Below are 23022 nucleotides of genomic sequence, written 5' to 3' on the forward strand. Positions count from 1 at the left end.
TCTTTCCATGATTTATGTGGAAGATGAGTTAACTGTCGAACAGGTCGGTTTGCTGCTTTCATACACACTTCGCGAATCTCCATTTCATTGGGTGCTCAGCCTACCGGATGACACCGTGCATTCATGTGAGCACTTCTGTGATCTTATTGAAGACACGTTCTATCATTTTGATCCAGATCATCTTAAGAAATCTGCTTGTCCCAAGAGAAAGCTTGAGATCAAGCCCTGCTCAACCTTCTTCATTATGGAACTGCGCAATCCCATGTGGGAGCAGGCACTATCTCAATTGACTATCCGCCTCCCTCTCATTCAACAGCTCCACCATTACCTAGTGATGTTGAGGATCATGCTTGTACACCTGTTCATCCTTTACACTCTCCCAACTTCACTCCACTCAATTTTAGTGCAGATTTGGTTGTGAGTCCTTTGAATTCTCATATGCATTCTTTTTTTTGACCTTCATCTTCACACCTGGGTGTTCCTCTGGATGATGTTGTCTTGTGTTCGTCTATTCCGGACTGTTCACTTGTTGCAAATGAGGAACAACCCACTGACGGAGTTGATGTTGCACAACCAACATGTGCTGTCATTCATGAAGAGTATGAGTGGGAGCTTGAGCATCAACACTCGGCGAAGGATGACTCCCTTCTGTCTGAGCCCCCTTCGTTCTTTCCTAACATCGTTGGTGAACCTGCCATCCATGATTTTGCATGTGTGTCTTCATCCACAGATGCACCCATTGTTGATCTTTCGTAGGACACACCGTATGTTAGCCCATCATCCAACAACAGAGAGGACCAATCATTCATTGAAAATCCACTTGATCTTTCATCTGCTCTTTCCAGAAATGCAGAGGGTGAACATCCTTCCTTCTCATCTACCCCTCTGTGTGATTCGTCAAATCATGAGGATGCCGACCAACATCCTGAATTTTCTGATCTTGGTTGTCGTGATCTCTTCACCTCATCATCCGATCACGATGTTGATTCACTCGTTGTTAATTTGTCTAAGCCACTGGTCTATGAAGATCCATCTGTCAACGAAGTTGAAACCCCATAGATCGTCGAGGCACTTTAGCTCGAGCTGATGGTTATGTCAGGCCCTCGCTGTCTTGAGGTTGGTTTCGCTTCTGATCAGGAAATTGTTCAAACACTCAAGGCTCCTCATCACTCATCTGTATGCACTCAAGATCAATCTAACACTCAGATCTTACTTCCTCCACTCGAACTACACGATCCCATTACTCATGCATTGGAGGAGTCTTACCTTGCAAGCACTTGTGCGCAACGCAAGTTATCTTTGTTTCTTTTGTTTGCTTGCATGTCACAGTCAAGAGTGTGCTTATGCTTCAAAGTTGCACGTAGTGTCACGCAGCACCATGATAAGTCCGCTGACTTCTCGTCATGCACATGCACTCACTTATGTCTCGTGGGCACTTTGAATCACAGAGTGTGGTTGTCTTCATTGTTCTATCTTTCTTGCTTGCTGGTTCGCACAATTGGGTTGTTTGCAGACCAAGCCTTCACCAACATGGGTCTACCAATGCGCCGATGGCTGCATTGGAAGTATCACTTCACGTGATCAGGCCCATGTACTGTTAGTGTAGTAGTAGTGTTTGCTTGCATGCTTGTTTGCTTATGTGCTTTGTTTTATTTCTTGTTTGTTTACTTGCTTCGCTTTAATTTTTGCTTCTACTCTTGCTTTGCTTTGTTGATTGTTAGTTTGTTCGCTTTTTCGTTCATAGGTTAGTTTTGCATGAAACCATTTGTGACTCATGAAACAAAATGGGTAAAGTACAAGAGGGCTTGTACAACTATGACTACTTGGTTATCTGTCATCTTGCCTCTGTATGATGAGCTTGTTACCCTTATTCCATGATACGTCGAAGGAAAATACGTACTGTTCAAAGTGAACCTTGGTGAAAACACAACGCTTGCGCGCTAACTAGTGTCACCTTCTCTAGTCGATTGTTTTTTGGTTAACCCTTGTCAGCTCAGTCAAGTAGAGTAAGGTGAGGGGGAAAACCTTAATAGGCACGTCAGAGATACAATAAACTACTTCTCTGCTGGAACAACCTCTTTTGCTCTCAGTAAGTCGGGATCCCTCTTCTGCTTCTGAAACGATAAAGTGCTATGCACAATGAAAAATGAAAAAAATGAAAAGTCAAAAAATTCAAAATGAAAGATGAATAAGGCGGAAAGAAGAGAAAGGCTTCCTGCGCAGGGAGGTGATGCAAGAAACTCCGCCGGGGTATTGACCAGGCGTGCTGGCAGCAGAGCCATGTTTGTATTCCTATGTGACTCCACCGGGGTACTGTCTAGGCCTGCTGGCAGTGGAGCAACACCAGAGATGAAACTTAGACTTTGGTAGCTATCCTGCTTGTGCACCTATATACACCTCAACCCCAATCGAATCAACTGTGTTTCCTTGGCTTGGAATGTGTGTCAATCGACCAAGAGTCTGGCAGATGCTACATCTTATAATCAAGCTAGTGTGAAGCCAAGATGCGCTGAGAGTTGAACAATACTTACGGAGGTGTTAGACTTGCTTTTCACGAACAAGGTCCATTCAGGGAGTTGGAGTTTTACCAGTGTGTTGCCAAGTGTTGTAGCGGCTACAACCACCCTCCAAAATTTTGGCTTAGCCTGTTTTGGAAGCTCCCTACCAACCCTCACAATAGCTTGTCTTGCTTCGTCAAGTCCTCAAGCTTCAATGTCTTTCTTGCTCAAAGGCAACCTGTCGACCACAGTTGATCCATTCCCCTCAAAAGTTGCTCACCCGAACTTGGTCTAATTGCAGGCTGAGCAGCGTCCCCTTGAGAATTACGCATTTCTGGAGGGCAACTAACCTTCCCTCTAGGAATTGCGCAATCCTCTCTGACAGCCTGCTGGGCTCCAAGATTGCGCAATCCTACCAGCCAACCCTCCTAGCAGGATTTGCGCAAATTTTCCCAACAGCAGGCTGTTCAGCCTAGGATTTGCGCAAATCTGGGCAGCAGTCAGCTACTCTGCCCAGAAATTGCGTAAATCTCCTGGGCAGCCAACCCAGCTCCCAGCCAGAAATGCACATTTTTCTCCAGCAATCGAGCAGTTTCTTGCATGTGCAGCTAAGTTGACCGGTTCCCTCCGGGATCGAGAAAAACTGAGTTGCATGCATGAGCTGCTTCTCCCAAGGCAGCATGCAAAGGCATCCCTTGTTTCAGGGATCTATGTTTAGCAGTTGGAGGTTGCATGCAAGGATCATTTCAGAAACCTCCCACAAAGTGTCGCTTCCCTTAGATTTGTGGCATGTGCATCACAACCTCCATGTTATTGAAACTCATCAACTGGACGTTGCATAGCTCATTCCTCACATCAACCTTGTAGCTCTCACATCCCACATCACATCTAGGAGTAGTCGGCACATTCAGATCAGTTGTTTTGGGGTAAGCTCGCTTCCCATGCCTTGTGCTGCATTTTTGTCGCTTTTTGTGTTTTCGCTTGTGGGAGTATTTTTTGCTTGATTTCTTTGAGCGCTTGCTGTCGTTTACATGTATACTAGCTTGTCCTAGCTCTGTTTTAGTTTTCGTTGCTATCTCACTGTTGTCACATGCATGAAACTATTTTGCACGGACGTTCGCCCAACCGATGAACTGCCTCACCCACATGCATGTTGATCTATTTTTTGAATCTTTCATTCATGTTTTGCATGCACTGTTAATCACTTCTGCTATCACTTAGTGTCGCCATGCACCCATTAACTTGCTTTCAGTTGTCCGTCGGCGAGTCAAGCCAACCTTGGCCCAGGCTCTGCGTTCACCAAGGCTTCTTTACGCAATCTGGGAAAGGAAGGCTCACCTTCCTCTCCAGAAATGTGCATTCCTGCCCAGCACTGGCCTCCAAGACTTTTTTGCGCATTTCTGGAGGACAGTGGCTGCTTGGCCCAAGGAATTACGCAAATTTGTCCTTGGGCCAGCAGTCCTTCCCAGTTGGAATTGCGCATTCCGCAATCCCTGCAGTCAGTAGCCAGACTGGAATGTGCATTGCGCAATTCCAGTAGTTAGTCAGTTTCCCAGCAGCCCAGACTGTGCTTTGTGCAGTCTTGGCAGTCGCTCTCCCGACCTCCCGACCGAAAGTGCGCAACCTTCATGATCATTCACCAAGGTATGTTGCAAGTCAGTTCTCATGTTCATTCGGTTTTCGACTGACAGATTGCTTGCCATGAGTGTTGCCATGTCTCTAGGTATCGCAAGTGTTCATCTGCCTCTCAGCGGTACAAGTACAATGATTTCTAGGAGAGAAGAGACGAAGACACCGTTCAAAGCACACTTGGGGAGGCAGCCGATCAAGTGTCAATGGACTTACCTACCCATGAAGACATCAAGTTGTTCGTAGACAAGGACACCAAGATATGACAACAGCAACATCATGAACAACAGTTGAAGACAGCATACCAAATGCAACGAATGCAAGAGGAGGGTTGTTGACAACATGGAGGCGGAAAAAGGTTGCAAGCTCAAGTAGGTCCATTGATGATGAAAGCAACTTTTGAGACTCCAGCTATGAAGTGATGGCGCGGCATGAAGATTGAACGAAGGCAAATGATGGAACAAAGTAGGAGTTGCATGTGCTGAAGCAGCAACTCAGGAAGAACATGAAGCTGCACAGACAGACGAATGAGTTGCAACAGGAACAGGAACAATAGTGGGCGCAACATGCACTCACGGATGAAACTGCACCCGTATAAGTTAAGGATCCATCCCAGCAGCTGACACAGAGCAGACATGGTGAGCAATATTGTTGATCGCATGCAAGGGATTCAACAACATGCATGTCATTGAGTGCACACATGCAATCCAACCCATTCAACACACTCACCAAGGCGAAGACAAGAAGCAAGTCCAACTGGGGCTGAACATGTACTTCGGCAAGTTGATGCACATGAACACCAACACACACTTGAAGATCAGCACAGACACTATGCATCAGTGTGTTGAGGTTCAACAGTACCCAAGAAGACCATGAGCATGTTAGCGGACGAGTTGGATGAAGGGGCCGAACCAATGCACGGTTGCAACAGAGGTAATAGTTCACTTTAGCAAGATGTCACCATGAGGTGCATGCACACCATCACGGACGACCAAGCTTGGCATCAAATCACCACCTTCACATCACAAGCATGTCAAAGAGTCGGTCTCATCACAACAGACCGAGTGTCAGTGATGTCTTGCAAGGCTTGCTCAAACCATGTTGTCTCACATGAGTACATATGCATTGTAATACTGAGTCATGTCAAGTGTAATTCAAGTGTCAATGGTTGGATGTAACAGTCATAGAGTAGTTGAAGAGTCATGAGGGTAGTTGAACTGCCATAAAGGGGAATGTCAAGGGTCACCCCACCCTTTGCTATAAATAGTTCCTCATAACTCATTGTATAGGCTTTTGGTTAGCCAAGCTTCTACTAAGACTATCTTGAAGAAGGCTTGGACAATATTTTAACGTGCCTTGGCTTCTCCACTGCACGAAGCTAGTACATCTCTTTGGAGGAGCAGGCGGATGTGGCTGTAATGTTCCACTGTTGGGGCTAGCAAGTTTACATGGTGTATTGTATGATTGTGACATGCACTTCTTTAATAATAAGAGCCAACACATTTTCATGCATATGTTGTTATTGTAGTTGGACTGTTCTGGTTACCTTAATGATATATGTTGTTTAACTTATGTACTTGTATATGAACTGATTTGTATGCAATTATATGAATCTTGTTTTTAATGTGTTGCATATGTTATTAATGTTGTCACCGTCCGTGTCGACTGCTCTGCTGGACATCAGATAGACCTTTCTCATGAACCTTGCTATGTCAATCATCACACTCGTCTCAGACTAATCCGTGAGTGTTGTTCGTGTTATCTTACCTTGTATGTTGTGACTGCCGCATCCGAGTGGATTGCTCTGTCGGAAGCTATGCATGTCCTTTGTGTGGTGTGTTCTTAGCCGAGTTGGGACTGATCCCTTTCAACCTGGAACTCACCTTCACCTTCCTCTCCCTTCGAAGTGTTGGAACCTCTCGTACACATTCCTTGACTCTCTGCATCAGTCACACCCTTGCTATTGACAGAGTTATCTTACTTGCCTCTATGTGACATCGCGGTTAAGGCATTACCTTATGACCCACTGCTGGGACTCCTACACCAAACTATCTGTGGTCTAAGTGGGACTTCTTACCGGGGAGATCGGTCCCCTTGACATGTTGGCGGGTCCAGCACCGTCAACACAATCTGACTCTTCTTATGAGATCTCTTCAGATTGAGAATGACCATGTACCTCTAATGAATACCTCCCTAGTTAAGAGGGAGTGTTGAAAAATGTGTAACTAGGTTCGGTCTTCATTAGTATGAAATGCATTCTTGTAAATGTAAAATGAAAAAGAAATCATTATTATTATTGAAGCTTGGGTTTCATGCTCAAGTTCTTTTATTTATAGTTCAAGCATCCATTGAGTGCTTCTAGGGTTTGTCCTAGGTATAAGAGTCATTGTCATATATGGAAGACCCTATGGGCACATTGTATATTGTAAAGAAAAAATTATTTTGTCTTGAAAGTGTCAAAATACGTCCAAGATCAAGTCGGCCTACATGAAGAGCCACGTCCACCCTTGAGGAAGCCTATATATAAGAGGAACTCGTCCTCCACTTGGATCATTTTCATTCACTCATGTCTTATGCGAAGAAGGCAGAAGAAGAAAGTTGAAGAAGGAAGTGCGAAGAAGAGAAGGACAAAGAAGTCGAAGTGTTTGGGTCTCTCTCTATTCTTCCGGAAGTGAGAAGTTAGGGTTTTTGTGCTGGGATAGTCTGAAGTTCAATTTTGAAGGCAAGAGAGAAGGGAAGGCAAGCGAAGGTCTCTTAGGGAATCCTTCTAGCCCTAGGACTGAAGTCAAGGAAAGCAAAGTCAAGAGGAAGGCTGTTAGAAGGAGATCGAAGTCTCTTAGAGAAGTAGCAGCAGTTGCTGGGGAGCAGCATTTCAGATCTACTGGGAGGTCGAAAATATTGCAGTAGGAGGCCGAGGAAGACTTGATGTTGGAGGGTATTTGTCTGAGTCTAGGTCATGGTATTCATCAATTGCAAGATCTAAAAGATAAGAAGAGATTTTTCGGGTTTTCCCCTCAAGAGAAGGGGTTTTGGCCCTGGCTTGCAGCCTATGTACTGTGTCATTGTTCTTATTGTTTTGGTAGCTGTTTGATGTATTTCACATTGGAATAAGGAAGATCAAAGCTAATAAGTAAAAACGTAACACAAACAGTTATCAAGTTAAGAGAATTAACATATACATTGCCCTATTGAATTCTCAATAGTCTAGACTAAGGAACACTTACCCACAAGCAATTATGTCCCAAGATGGTTAGAAATAGTAAGAAGGTATCTTTACTAAGTTAAAAGTGATAAAACATCCATCTAATGCTAGCATCTAAACAAGAAGTTAAATCCTTAGCATTATTTCTAGGCCATGGAAGTCACTCAATGGAAAACCTTACCAACTAATAATTGAGGTTGCAAGTGATATTATCTAGCACATTTGATGTTGAGAGCATGGGAATTGATATATCATTGTATGCGAATGACTGATGAGCACATGAATGCAATTGTTGAATGCAGAATATCAGGTCTAGGCTGATGAACAGAAATCTCATCAAAGCAGCAACAAATCCCACCTAACTGAGTGTGTCTCTAGGGGAGTTTCCTAAAGGGAAATAAGCCCTTCTTGTGCTCTTGAATATCTTATATTGGGGCTACGTATACATCCATATTGACGACCCTTCATAAATCAACCTGTCTCTCTTAGCCAAATTAATGCTTAAGTTTATCGAAGATAGGTTCGGGGGCACTTTTATTCATCTATTGGGCTCTCCTAGTTTGAATAAACATCTGATAGATGGGGGGGAATTTAAACAACTCTACAAGGTTACATTAAGTCTTACATCCAAATTTACATGAAATAAGTTATCACTAGGAAATATACGTATCCTATCATAGAAAGTGAACTCAACATCTATTCAAACTTTAGCTAGTAATTCATGGTTTTTGCATTAAATAAAAATAATATGTCTACATTTTAATTAGAAACATAACATGGTTATACTAGAAAGTGATAATTGAGTGTTTTCATATTCTATTTTATACATTCTCATCATTTTCTTATTATTTATGTAGGCAACTTCTGGTCTGATAAAGGAACAACTTCAAGTTCTTCTAGATGACTACAAAACAGGTCTTGTTGAAGCTTTGTCAATTAAGTCTCTTTGGCTAGGGGTGAGGAGTCCTAATTTTACAGGTAATTTTGATTTTGTATCAGATTTATTCTTTTCATTTCAATTTGGAACATTTCTTTATTAAAATAAAAATTTCAAAATGATAGGATTGCTAGACTAGTAAAGCTTTGAGTTTTCATACTGGTTTAATAGATTCATGGGACACTTATATAAATATTTGTATCTGAATAGGTATAAAGGTCTTGGAAGGTGGTGATGATGATGTGAGTTTGGAGGCTATATTTGATTTTCAAACTGACAAGGAAGACGTTGTAATTGATGTGAAAACCACTGGACTAGACATTGCTCTAAAAGTATGCCTTTGATATAATTTATATGTTTTAGTGTTTCCGATTCATATGATAAGTAGAATTTTCATTTTGAGATACCTATTGCTATATTTTTTTTCTTTCCACTAAGGAAATATTGTGAATAAGTACTCTGAAAATTTATTTCAGGTCACTGATATACACATAAATGGCACATTAAAGTTGATGTTCAAACCTTTAAGGGAAGAGCTGCCTGGATTTGGAGCAATACTTATATCATTTCTAGGAGATGTAAGTTTTAATTATTTGGATAATTGTCAATGGGAAAAACAATTCCCCTGTTATTTGGTGTGATAATTTGTTAATCAATTAATTCAACTAAATGTACACTATATATGAATATAATTTGGTCTTTTGATATTAATTTGCAATAATTTGCAGTTAAAAATTTGATGTGTAATAAGGTTTTCCTTTCATAAAACGAGATCATATAGAAGTATCTTTTGTTAGATATTGAAATTCTGTTCAAAAAGTAGTAAGAGTGAATTTATATTCTTGTGTAATATCGATATTGGATCATATAATGTTCTTGTTTTGACCACTCTAGAATTCACCAAGACATTCATAGTTGAATAAGATGCATTAATATAGGGCATTCAGGCCCTTCTAATGTAATAAAGGAAGCGGGTATTCGAAAGTTGGAAGCTAACAGAAAAGGATCTAGTAAAGCCAACATATGAGGAGATGCTTACTCTTTTACTTGCAATAAAATAGTGGCATCATTATCCTTTGGGGAGACACCTAAAGATGAATATTGGCTTATGATAGCCTTAATACACTCTGTCACCACCCAAAATCTCACCCAATGTGTTAAAGTCCCAACCAGTAGTTGGAAACCCAAGGGAAACTAACAAGGGAGGCCAATGTCACCTCACCAGCTCTCTCTATAGTTTGGCTATTTCCTCTGGCACAAGGGAGCCTTTCCTGAGATAGGATTGCTAAATCTTAGGCAATTGAGCTTGTTACCGTTCAAACTAGTGGGTTGCTAACATCGTTGCAAGCTGCTAAGATTGGCACACAGAGGGTAGGGGCCCACTGTCACCTTAGCCCAAGTCCCCACTCTTTGAGCTCAACTTTTTTTGAAAGGATATGGGAAGATTCTCTTAAGATGAACTTCACTTAACTAAAAATGATCAGTGCCCTATATGGGGTCTTGGGTGAAGAGAGGAGTTAATTGTTTGTTGCTATGTTGATTTAAAGTGTAAAATATGTAGTAAAGGAATGTAAACCAACAATATAAATCAGTCAATACTGAAGATACATGGTATGTAAGTAGTCTAAATGAGTGTAAAATTGTAAATATACTAACCAATTCTATAAGTATTTCCTGGTTTAGACCTTTGGTTAGAGAGGTTCCTTTGTTAAATCGCTTGTTGTCATATCATTGCAGACTAGAAAAGCTGTAGAAAAACATAGAAAACAACAGCAACAACCCTTTAAAATGGTTGCCCAATAATTCCTAAGCACTCTAGATTGAAGATCTAGTGTGGAGAGGGAGGGGATCTAGAAGATTGAGGATAAGTCATTTTGGACCATTTTCAAGCCTCAAGCCTGCAACAAATTCCAATTTCCAGCAAGATGGAAATTCTATTATTGAGGTTGGTTAAACTCCACTAGGTAAAAACCTAGAAATATTATTTAGGAAGTAAATAAGAGCTATAATGGTTGGAAATGGTTTATTTAATCTCGAATGAAAGATATTATCTTTCAAAACAATTTAGAAACTAACTACAAGGTTCCTGTGATATTACTTACTTGAATGGAGCCTTGTAACTTGAATGTTCTGCAAAAATATGATATGTTACAGCTGTAATGTACTCCTAATTTGGAAAATAGCACTAAATATACCCATGAAGATAATGTGCAATAAAGCTCAAATACAAGTATATTGGTCCCTTTTGCTTTGGATTTGATTTTATTGCTCTAATCCCAATGGTCAACCAACTAATTTATGATAAATACTTGAAGCACAAACTAGAAAATTAAATTATCTTTTCATGCTTATTCTTGTTATTTACTTTGTCACATGAATGTTGCTGGGATTTTGGCTATACTCTTTCCTATGCGAAATTGTGAAAATTTTGATCTTCTATAGCATTGCATCATTGCATGGGCCATGTATGAATCGGTGAATGTTCCTAGAGATTATATTGTTGAAATACATATTGACAAGTCATCAATTATTGCATATTGAAGTAGGAAGATTTCAAGTAGTTGCTCTCATGCCCTAATGCCATGAGAAGCTGCTTGAAGACCTCCTTGATTGGGTAAACATCTTCTAAACCATAAATTCTTCTAACTCCATCTCTCCCAAAATATAAGGCACTAGTCCTTCCATAGGTGGTCACTTTAAACACATATTTTTCTCGCCTCTCTTCTCTTTCTAGGCCTAACCTTCTTAGGTCATCTAGGGCATCATGTATATCATGTTCTATCGATGAAAAGACTTCGATATCTTGCCCATTACTGTGCTAGGGTTTCCTCTAGAGGCCGTCCAAATTTCACAAAATTCCGACGTAGGGATCTCAAGATATTGCAATCCCTAGCCCAAGGATTGTTTCTTGCCCTAGGTTTCCCTTGGCTAGTGACCTCATTTGGATCATTGTATTCTATTCCAACAAGATTTGTCCATTGATCCTCTTCCCTTCCACAATTAGGTCAAGCTCCTCCTTGATTGACCAATTCCACTTCCTTGGCCTAAATCTAGGCCCACTTGGTCCCGTTTGGTCCCACAACTTTACAACTCCAACCCCGCAAAGATCACATAAAGACCAAGTCTCCATAAGGATTTCTAGGCCTAGGAATCATCTTTACAAGATGCATTCGTAAACCCTAGCCTCGAGAATCGCTTTAGCCCTTCCTATAGAGCCTATCACCTTGCTTTGCAAGCAAGAAAGCTACACAATTGAGTCTCTCTTACAAATAGGCCTTGGGAATCACCCTTTATCCTCTCATTACACATCCATTATTGTGATTCCTCTTATACCGGGTCTCCTCCCATCGGTGAAATTCTATAAAGAGCAGGGAGCCTTAGCTGAGGTGTCAGTGGGATATCGCTCCCTTGTTTCCATTGACCTAGTGGTTTCCCTATAGGATACCCTCCTAGGACCCTTGCTAGTTTGAGTGGTAACAGGTCCTGAGCAAGAAAACAATTAAAAACAAGCATATCATACCCAAGATCAATGAGTTGCTGGATGAGATGCATGGGGCATTCTATTTTTCGAGAAGCTCATGAGCAACATTTGTAGCCTAGCAAGTGAGAGATGTGACTTTACACTGTTGGCAGTTGAAGAAGAATTGTTGAGACTTCACTTGATTGATCGAGGTGCTTGCGACTTCCATGAAGTCATCTAAAATTTGATTGAAGGATAGAGCTTCATGAATTGGAGTGTCCATTAGGATAGTGTCGTTAACAAACTATTTGTTGGGAATCACAATTGTCGTTAGACCAAAACCCACAGGTGTTAGTCAATGATCGCATCAATAGAGATAAGGATCCATGAGAGGCGGTTAGTCCATGTCACGAAACACACGAGGAGCATTGGTTTATCCAATGTCCAACAATCTCCCCCCAGCACTATCAAACTCATGTCCTATGCTCTGATTCCACTTGTTGGGAACCATGATTGTTGTTAGACTAAAACCTGCAGGTAATAGTCAACGATCACATCACCAGAGATAAGGATCCACGAGAGGTGGTTAGTCAATGTTGCAAAACACACAGGAAGCATTTGTTTATCCAATGTCCAACACTATTGGTGTGGGATGTCTTCCCCATAGAGCCTATTTCCTTTGGCTTTTCCTTGTAAAATTACATCTTTGATTGATATTCCTAGCCCTTTAGCATAAGGATGAAGAGGAAAGGAGGAAGTGGGTGTCCTTGCTTGATTCTTTTGGTGGATGTAAGCAGAAAAAGTGGCCAATGATAAGGATGAAAAAATATATAGTTGATCACAAAGCACCAATCTAGATTGCCCATAATTTAGAACAACCAAAATCTAGCAAGAGCTATTGACTAAGGGACCAGTTAGGCCTATCAAATGCTTTAGACAAGTCATGTTTTATAAGCATTCCTAGACTTTTTATTGCTTTAAGGAGTGAATGGCTTTGTGTGCTACTAGAATGTTGTCTAGGATCTATTTGCCCTCTATGTATCTTGTCTGCTTTAGATATATAATGTGAGGGAGGATGAAATTGAGAGGATTGCCAATGACTTTGGTTATTATATTATAAATTATGTTTCATAATGCAATGGGTCTAAATGTGAAAATTCTAAAATCCAGAATCCTATTGCAGCAACTGATTAAGTTTCTTCTATTTGTTAAATGAACTGAACAAATTATTTACTGTATTCTACGGTAAATATCAAAACTTATACACTGTAGCCTTTACAAATACAATACTGTGGAAGAAAAATAATGCTGGAAGAATAGACGCGCACACACATAAATTTACACAGCTATTTTTGGACTAATGTCCCGAGAAAAAACCCAACTTGGGAAAACCGGTGCAACAACTGAGGGTTTTATTATTATGCAGTAGTAAATCTGAGTACAAAACTCTGGATACTCAAATATAGCAGTCCATACAGAGAGGTGATTGCCAATAAGTCTAGTGAGAAATATCTCACTCCCACTGGCAATCCAACACTAACCTTGGCTCAAGATGAGTTGCTCTCTGTTGCCTCTGTGCAATCCCCTACATCAGCCTACGCAGTACTACATCCCACAACTCAGAACTGTTGCTCATCTCTCATATCAGCTGCTGCTGAGAAGATGGACTCTCCTGGCCTCCAGGCTCCCAGTCTGGCTTCTGGCACTGAATCACTGCTTCTCCCCAGCGAAATACGGATTCCCCTTTGAAGCACCGCACTCCCTCTGCGTGGCTCTGTCTGCCTCTCTGTGGCACTCACTGCCTCTCTGCAATGCACTTCACCTGCCCCTCTCTCATTGCTTCGAGCTCACTATCTCTCTCCGGCAACTCAACGCTGCTACTCTAGAGTTCAATCTGCTAGTGAATTCGAACTGTTGGTATCTTAAGTGTGTTCTCCAACTCCCATCGAATTTCTTCTTATAATCTCTCGTTCATTAACGGCTAAGTTAAAACATAATCAATGGCTAAGATTAACTAGAACTCAATCCATGTCTTCTTCTAGAATATTCTCACCATGACATAATTAATACCCTTTAGTTAATCAGATTTCCTAAGTTTAGACTTAGGAACCATTAAAAAATGATTAGTAATTTTAATTAAGTCGTTTCCAGGTGGAATTTCCAGAAACGATTTATGGGTTTTGGAGAATACATGTATTCTAGCCTCTCCACCAAATTTCATGGCTAGAACATATCCGATGTTGCAAAAACTAACACTCCCTCTTAGCAAGGAATGTGTTCTAGCGTTGCAACCCATTGAAGCAACACCCTGTCTCTGCACCACCACCTGTCATGTTGCTGATGTCTGGCTGATGCTGCCCATCAACTATTGCGCAGCTCTGATATACACTACATCTGTGCTGCTATTTCCCAGCAACTACTGTGCAACTCTGATATACACTGCATTTGTGCTACTGTTGGCCCTGCTGAACTGCTGCCAACACTACATCTACACTGCAACTCCCTCTCCATCTGTTGCTGCTGCAATTGCAACAACCGCAACTGAAAAGCATCCAAAATACTTAATCAACTGTGATTAGTATGATGCATCTGTCACCCGAGTCTTGATTGCTGCTAGACTCTACGTGTCACTGAAGCCTTTGTGCTGCTACTGACTCTGCTCTGTGCTATCTGCACTGCTGCCAACTCTGCACAGCGCTGCCCATTATCTGTCTGCTACTAGTCACTGCATCTGTCACTTTGGCATCTGACTGCACCATTTGCCACTAATCCATCCTGCTACTGCATGCTATAGGCTCCCGTAGCAAGGTATTGATTCATGAGGTGGACCTCCTCAAGAATCCTGCCAATCCTGTAGCTCTCTGGGGCTACAAAACCAAATCACCCCACCTCACTCCTGGAGATATATCAATGATTATGGCAAACTCTTCCTCCAATTTGGAGGACAACTTGTCGATCTCTATAGATACAGCCTGCTGATCCTGTTTCTCCTCCTTGTCCTTCTTTCTAAGAGGACATTGAGTGTTGTAGTGGCCAAGCTCACCACATCTAAAGCATTTGACCTTGGAAAGGTCCTTCTTCCTCCTGTGTTGCTCCTGCTGCCCCTTTGATGTGAGGGCCACATTTTCCTCTTCCTTCACTTGCTTTGTCCCACTGTTGTTGCTAGTGCCACTGATGGTGCTCTTCACCAAATCTCGCCTCATCTCCTCCTATTGCAGATCAGCCCACATTCGATCCCAATCCAGCAACTTGTCTCTGCCTAGAATACTCTGGACGAAGACCTGCCATTCTTCGGAAACACTGTTTAGATCTAACCGCACCAATTCTGTAGGTTGGGGCACTGAGCCTACTGGTCTCAGACATCATGAAGCCTAGTGAGGAAGGGGTCTATGCGCTTCCCTTCCTCGTACATCTCAGCTTCTCCTCAAGATACATCTTCCACTGCTCGGAAAATCCATGGTATAGCATAGCAAGAACCTCCCACATTTGTTGGGCAGTATCTTTGCCATCTATGTGAGACACCACGTGATCTTGAACCCCATTGAGAATCAACCTCTTTGCTTTTGCCATCTCCTTCTTGCAGGTCTGCATCTGCGGGTACAACTACCACGTTATTAATGTATGCTTTGAGTTCATATTCATCTAGAAGACATGAAATTCTTGCCTTCCAGATCACATAGTTGGAGGCCGCTCAACATCAAGTTTGGATGGATGTGATGGTAGAGGAATACAACTCTATAATGGTGAACGATGTTTGGGAAGTAGTGCCTAGGCCTCAAGAGAGATTGATGGTAGGTTCGAGATGGATCTACATGATTAAAGACGCTGGAGATGGCAGTGTAGAAAAATACAAAGCCAGGTTTGTGGCCAAGGGGTATGCTTAGAAGGAAGGAATTGACTACGAAGAGACCTTCGCCCCAGTAGCCAGGTATACATCTATTGGAACCATGATATCTCTTGCAGCACAGATGGGATGGGAGATTCATCAGATGGATGTCAAAACGACATTCTTGAACGAGGTAATAGAAGAGGAAGTATACATTGAACAGCTAGAAGGCTTTGAGACTCATGAGAAGAAGTCTCATGTATGCAAATTGGATAAAGCCTTGTATGGGCTCAAATAGGCACCTAGAGTGTGGTATGGTCGAATTGATGGCTAGTTGCAGAAGATGGGCTTTGTCAAGAGTGACATAGATTCAAATATCTACTATCTAGTTGTAGAGAATGAGCCTCTAATCCTAGTATTATATCTGGATGATCTCTTCCTGACAGGATCATCCAGGCTCATCAAGGACTTCAAGAAGAATCTAGCCACAGAATTCGACATGAAGGATTTGCATGAGAAGAAGTCTCATGTATGCAAATTGGATAAAGCCTTGTATGGGCTCAAACAGGCACCTAGAGTGTGGTATGGTCGAATTGATGGCTAGTTGCAGAAGATGGGGTTCGTCAAGAGTGACACAGATTCAAATATCTACTATCTAGTTGTAGAGAATGAGCCTCTAATCCTAGTATTATATCTGGATGATCTCTTCCTGACAGGATCATCCAGGCTCATCAAGGACTTCAAGAAGAATCTAGCCACAGAATTCGACATGAAGGATTTGGGACAGATGCATTATTTCTTGGGGTTGGAAGTTTGGCAGTGGAAGGGGGAGGTCTTCCTTGGACAAGGGAGATATGCTACAAAAATTATGAAGAGATTCAGGATGCAGGACTGTAGGCCTATGACTACTCCAATGATCACCAACTGGAAGAAAATTGATGCATCAGAAGACAAGTATGTTGATCCCACCTTATACAGGCAGCTTGTAGGGTCCCTGATGTATCTGGTGAATACTAGACCAGAAATTTGTTACACTGTCAACACCCTTAGTCAGTTCATGGTGGAACCAAAGAGGGCGCACTGGGCAACATCCAAACCTGTTCTCAGATATATACAGGGAATAGTCAATTATGGACTCTTGTACACCAGGAGTAAGGATATCACATTGAGTGGATTTAATGATGCAGATTGGGCTAGAAGTTCAATGGGTCGGAAAAGTAACTTTGGGTATTGTTTCAACATTGGATCGGGAATGACCTCCTGGTGCAATAGGAAACAAAAATCTGTAAAGCAGAATATATGGCCGCTAGCACAACTTTGTGCGAAGCCATATGGCTTAGAAAACTGCTTGTAAACCTATTCAGAAGAAGGATGGAAGTGACCAGGATCATGTGTGATAATCGAAGTTGCATCAAGCTCTCTAAGAATCCAGTATTTCATGATTGGTCAAAGCACATTGATATTTGGTGTCACTTTGTCAGAGACCGTGTCCAACGAGGAGCTGTACAGTTGAGCTACACTCCTACAGAGAACAGGTGGTAGACATCCTTACCAAGGCCCTTGGAAGAACAAAGTTTGCTTATTTCAAGGAGAAGATGGGGATGATAAAGAATCCATTTCAGTAGCAGAAATGGGTATGATGTTGCAGTGCAGATGCAGTGTTGGGAGGAAGGACCAACAACAACACGAATGCAGAGGGAGCTGCAGTACAATATAGCAGTGGCAGTGGTAGATCCATGGGCAACAGTATAGGATGCAGTAATGCAGAGGATGTTGGGCAGGAAGGCCAACCATCAGCACAGGTACTGGTGTCGGATGATCAAGGTGATGCTCAGTTGTGGAGTATTACTAGAGGACATTCCTCGCTAAGAGGGAGTGTTGATTTGGGGTAGCATCGGATGTGCTCTAGCCATGAAAATTGGCGGGGAGGCTAAAGCACATGAGAACTCCAAGACCCAGAAATTGTTTTGGAAAATTCCATCCGGATGAAGAGTTATTAAAATAATTAATATTTTTAATGAGTTCCTAAGTCTAGACTTAGGAAAATAAAAATATTAATGGATATTAATAAAGATAAGGATGAGAAGCTTTTAAGAGATGAAGATCAAGTCTATTTTAATCTTAGCCGTTGATTAGGGACTTAATCTCAGTCGTTGATTCATCAACAGGAAAAGTATAAGAGAAAGCTTGAGGGTCAGTTGGAGACATATTGAGGGAGACCAGTCAATTTGATTTCTGGAGTGGGGCTTGCTGAGAAATTTGAACTAGAAGACTGGATTGCAGCAAGAGGTAGCGAGTACGTAACAGAGAGGCAGGGATAGTGCTGGAGGACCAGTGCAAAGATCAGAGAGGCAAACGCAAAGGCACTCAGGAAGATGCAGAGGCAACAGGATTGCATAGTCACTGGAGGGCCTACGTGGGTGACGCAGAGAGGTCAAAGGCTGACGCAGTGAGGTAGAGTGCTGACACAGAGGGTCTAGGAGTTGCACAGAGGCCAGCTAGACTGACGCCGAGCCTAGGGGAGGTGCCGAAGGATTTATCTCTGTTGGGCGAGCCAGTTTGGCACCCTAGTTGTACTCAAGAAAAGCTGATTAATAAAATCCTTCTCTGCTGCACCGGTTTTCCCGCATTTGGTTTTTCCGGGGACAATTGTCCAAAAATAACTGTGTTGATGTGTTTGATTCTTGTGCATGTATTTGTTTCTGTATAATGGTGTGATATCTACAGTAGAATTTATTTTAATATTTATTGAAGGGATTTCGTAAATAACTTATTGAAGAATAAGTAGGCAAAATAAATCAGTTGCTACAGTAATAGAAGTTTCACAAGGACAAGGTTTTTGATGGTAACATACATAGACATGAAAACTCTCTCTCTCATCTTGAGTCACATAGATTGGATTAGGACAAAGTGATAATGAATTCTCTTTAAAAGGTGTGAAATGATTATAGAGTTTATGGTTGCAATGACTATTGCTGATGAATTCTCTTTAAAAGGTATGAAATAATTATAGAGTTTATGGTTGTAATGACCATTTTGTTTCCTATCAACATCTTTGATAATTAATAACTAATCTGTTTCCTTTGCATAACCTTTAATGTGTTAAAGTGAGCATATCACGATGAGTAAATGAGAAAGGTTTACATATTTCATAAATATGTTACATTCAAACATATATTTAACTTCAAACTATGAGATTTTAACATAGTGAACTAAATCCACAACATAACTACATCTATGATTGAACTTTTGCAGGACTCCATGCAACTATGCTGCATGGAGTCATGAATAGTTGCATGATTGACCCTTGAACTTATAATATTGTTGTATGGTCATTGCTAGTAGGTTACGAGTCTGTTTTCCATCTTAGTGTAAGGAAAATTTTCTAACTTGTAATGATTTTATGATGTAGCCAGACATGGGGTTCAATATAAGGATTCTAGGTGGAGATGTTAAGGCATTACCGGGGGTTGACAACATGATAGATGTAAGAAAAATCCTATAACAAATTTATTTGCAAGCTTTAGATCTTTAAATTCCTTGAAAAGACGCATCTGATTTTTTGATTTATAGGCTGTGAATTTTTTCTAAGATAATACTAATTGTTAAGTTATCCCTCCATTTGCAGAGTACAATCAAAACAGCGATAACAGATGTTTTTGTGTGGCCTAGTCGATATGTTTATCCTATTTTACCTGGAGATTACAGGTGCCTTTGTCCTCTTATACTTGATATGTTAATTTTTCATTTTGTTTCTCCAGGTTTCTAGTAAAGCATGCTTATTGTTGACTTCTCCCTCTAAAGCTCTGTTTTTTTTTTTTTAAATAATACTTCTTATATTCACATAAATAGCTTTGCATCAGCAAAGGGAAAAAAAGGTAACGAGTACATACAGCGGTTACTCATATCCTCTTCCCCAACACTACCAAAGTAGAAATACTGTTTGAATAGGCACTAGGTTCTAACAGCTTGGCATCTTTTATAAGCAAAAAAACCTTTTGCCAACGGTTGCATGTGTACCTCATCTCTCAATATATGACGAAAAGCTGACAAAGAATTGATCTCATTCTCAAAAACACACTTACTAAGAATTTCAAAAGGACAAACAAAGTAGAGAACAACGAATTTCCAAAGCACAAACAATGCAGAGATCTTGATGCAGTGCCAAATGTCATTGAAAGAAGAGTGAACTAGAGACCTAGAGTCACCAAACAAAATTGTACTCCAATGTGCTTTCCCTTGGAGAAGATCCAAATGTTGTGTCTGTACATGATCCCAATAGCAGCTCTTGGCAAATGGTTAGTCCCACAACATATGCTTCACCATTTCAGAGTGGTTTCAACTAGGTCAGAGACCATCAAAGAGACTGCTTTTCACTAGTTCTTCCTTCAAAAGCCGGACCTTTGTAGATAACAAGCAACACAAACACGCATAGACCATATGACACATGCATGAAACATACATTGGGTGTTGAGAAATGTAACTAGTATCGGTCTTCATAATTGTTTTTGAGTCATGATGTAACATATTTGTCAAAAGGAAAGAAAAATAAAATTTATTATGAAAGAAAATTATTTATAAGCGTGGGTTTCATGCTTTGTTTATTTTCGTTTCTAGGTCAAAAGTCTCCATTGAAGGCTTCTAGGGTTTGTGTCATGTATCATTGTCCTTGTCATTATGTAATAGTCCCTTCTTGGGCTTTGTATGTCAAGAAATAAACTTATTTTTGAGTTTGAAGTGTCATTTATGCCTCCTCCACGAAGTCAGCCTGCCCTCCAGTCAAGTCAGCCTCATTAGAGGATTTCGAACACGCAGAACCACTATAAATTAGCAGCTACTCTACCTCATTTGATCATCCATTCAAGCAAGTTTGATCTGCAATTGCAAGAGGAAGAAAGAAGTGTGAAATACATAGAAAATAAGGAGAAACCCTAGCGAAGAAGGAGACACTTGTCAAGCAAAAGGAAGCCAAAATTCTCTCATTTTCTGCCACATGTGTGTTTTTGGGGTGCTGCTGAAGGGCCGAAGTTGTAGGTTTGCAGTAGGGCTGAATTTTTTGTTGTAGGAGGGCCAAAATCTAAGGTTGTTGCAGAGTTGAAGCAGTTTGACTTGAGTTGACTTTTGGTTTGGCTACTCATCTTGGGAGGCTGATTTGGTGGGCGAGAGGAGGTCTTTTGGTCTGGTCAAAGGTCTTGATTATCTCATTTGATTTCCTTCTAAGGAAGAAAAGAGAATTTTTGGGTTTTCCCCTAGAAGAGGGGTTTTAGCCTTGGCTGAGAACCTACATCCTGTGTCCCTGTTGTGTTGATCTTCATATTTTTTTTTTATAGTTGCTTGATGACAAGAATATAAAAGAAGACATAAAAGAAGCTTATAAAGATCACTAAATAATCACAATTAATTATCAAGTTAAAGGAAATCTTTCTGCCTTTCTGATTTTCTAACATGGTATCAAAGCTAAGGTTAAGAGGAAGGTATAAAGGTAGCGAGCTCTCATCATATCAAGGAAAGAAGTTGTCAAGAAGGTTATAAAAAGAAGAAGGTTAGAAAGTAAGTGCACCTATGGCTTCATTAATGAAATCTGAGAACAAGCTTCAAGGAGCCTTTAACTATAGGGCATAGAAAACAAGGATGGACCTCATCCTTGCAAAGAATAAGGTATTGGAATTTGTAGGTGATGTTGGAAAGGAAAAATACAAGGACACAAATATCCTCGCCATGAACTTAATTGTGGATGGAGTCGAAGACAATTTGATTCCCTACATATCCACTCTAGGATCTTCAATAAAGATGTATGATGCTCTCTCAAAATTGTTTACAATCAAGAATATTGGATAGGTGGCAAGCTTAAAGAATGGGCCTAGAACAATTAAGATTACAAAGGATGATACAGTGTCTTCCTATTTTGTAAGAATTGCTTGTATAAAGGATGAACTTCAAGCAATAGATGAGATAGTCCCAGAGAAAGAACTTGTAATTGTTGCCCTTCTAGGACTTCCAAAATCTTGGAATGCATTTGCAGCTAGAATTAGTAGTTGGAAGAACTCTCCATCCTTCGAAGAGATGTGGTCTGCTTTATACAAGAAGATGCTCGTTTATCCATGACAAAAGGGAAACAAGAAAATGAAGAAAATAACTCAAATGCGTACTCTACTCATGACAAGAAGAAAGGAGGATTAAGAAGTTCAAAGAGCCAAAGAAGAAGATTGATCTAGCCAAAATAGAATGTTATAATTGTCATAAGATGGGACACTTCAAAAGTCAATGTCCTGATAATCCTAAAAACAAGAAAGGAGAAAGGGATCAAGCTAATGTCGCAACTGATGAAAATCTTTAAAAGAAGTCTAAAATTGAGGACCCCGAAGTCAAATTAGTATTCTACTAAGTCTTATATATATCCTCCACTTATAGTCTAAGCTATTGTTTGTAGTTCTTTCCTTTATATTTGATTTCTAGGTTTTATAGATTTAATATGTTTTTCAGTTGTTTTGGTGTAAAAGGAATCCCTCTCAAAGACTAGGTTAATGTAAAGATCAAGAGGGACCTTCCTCACCTTTTTCACAAAAGATAAGTATCCTATTCTTTACTTCTTTTCATTATTGATTCCCTCTATTTGTTTGAATTTCATTTGTGCTTGTTTATATTCCTCTCTCTTGTGTTTTCCTTGGAAGGAAACTTTGCAGGTATACTTTAAAAATCAGGAGGGAGCTTGCAATAAGAATTATGGATAGATTCAAAAGAAGAAAAGACATGTTGTTGCAGAGCGAGTCCTTCAATAAGGAAACCCTACAAGGTTTGTAAAAGAAGCAACTTAAGGTATGTTTAAGACAACATGATTTGTAGCTAGTCTTCTTCATATAAGAACTATAAGGTATGTTCATTTTAAAATTTGTTTTTTATTACTAACTATCTCATGTCTAAGGTTTGAATCATAAAGATTATTGCTTGTTAGGGTGATTAATCTTTAAGATCAACCCTTAGCACTCTATCTATCTTTTGTTTACTATGGTGAAGCCATAACTTTTAGGGTTCACTATGAAACCCTAGTCTTCTTAGGGTTTGAAATATATGATAAAATCCTACTAATGATTTTTAGGGTCGATGATTTAGGGTTTATGACAAAATCCATGTAATAGTTAATGTAAGATCCTAGGAATGAAACCCTAGGTGTATGTGCTTTTGTACGATTGAAACCCTAGCTTAGTAAAAAATTGTTGAATACCTAAGTTTTAATGTTTGAAAAATCCTAGTAGAAATTGATATGAGATTCTAGGGCATGCTACTGAAACCCTAGATGTAAAATGTTTTCGCTATGTTGAAAGTCCTAACTTGATTTAATTGTTTAGTCTTGATGATGAAATGTAGGGTTTGTGACAAAATCCCTCACAAAATGATTGTGAAAGTCTAGGGTATTAAAGGTGTAACCTTTGTCGATTATAAAACTAACTTGGTCTGGTATGATTTCTTAGT

The 23022-nt window shown here is 40.4% G+C and overlaps 1 protein-coding gene across 1 annotated transcript in view; it reads left to right on the forward strand.

Moving 5' to 3' along the window:
* LOC149143462 (synaptotagmin-5-like) overlaps positions 1-23022 on the forward strand; it is a 276493-nt gene that overhangs the window by 102915 nt on the left and 150556 nt on the right. The window contains exons 4-8 of the mRNA XM_089448796.1: positions 8187-8307; positions 8477-8598; positions 8743-8844; positions 18965-19039; positions 19181-19260. Of these exons, the coding sequence (XP_089304922.1) occupies positions 8187-8307; positions 8477-8598; positions 8743-8844; positions 18965-19039; positions 19181-19260 (500 nt within the window). The remainder of the gene's footprint in view (positions 1-8186; positions 8308-8476; positions 8599-8742; positions 8845-18964; positions 19040-19180; positions 19261-23022) is intronic.

This window comes from Pinus tabuliformis, chromosome X (assembly GCF_031772625.1).
Source record: "Pinus tabuliformis cultivar Carrire ecotype Pingquan chromosome X, CPIR1, whole genome shotgun sequence".
Classification (NCBI taxonomy): domain Eukaryota; kingdom Viridiplantae; phylum Streptophyta; class Pinopsida; order Pinales; family Pinaceae; genus Pinus; species Pinus tabuliformis.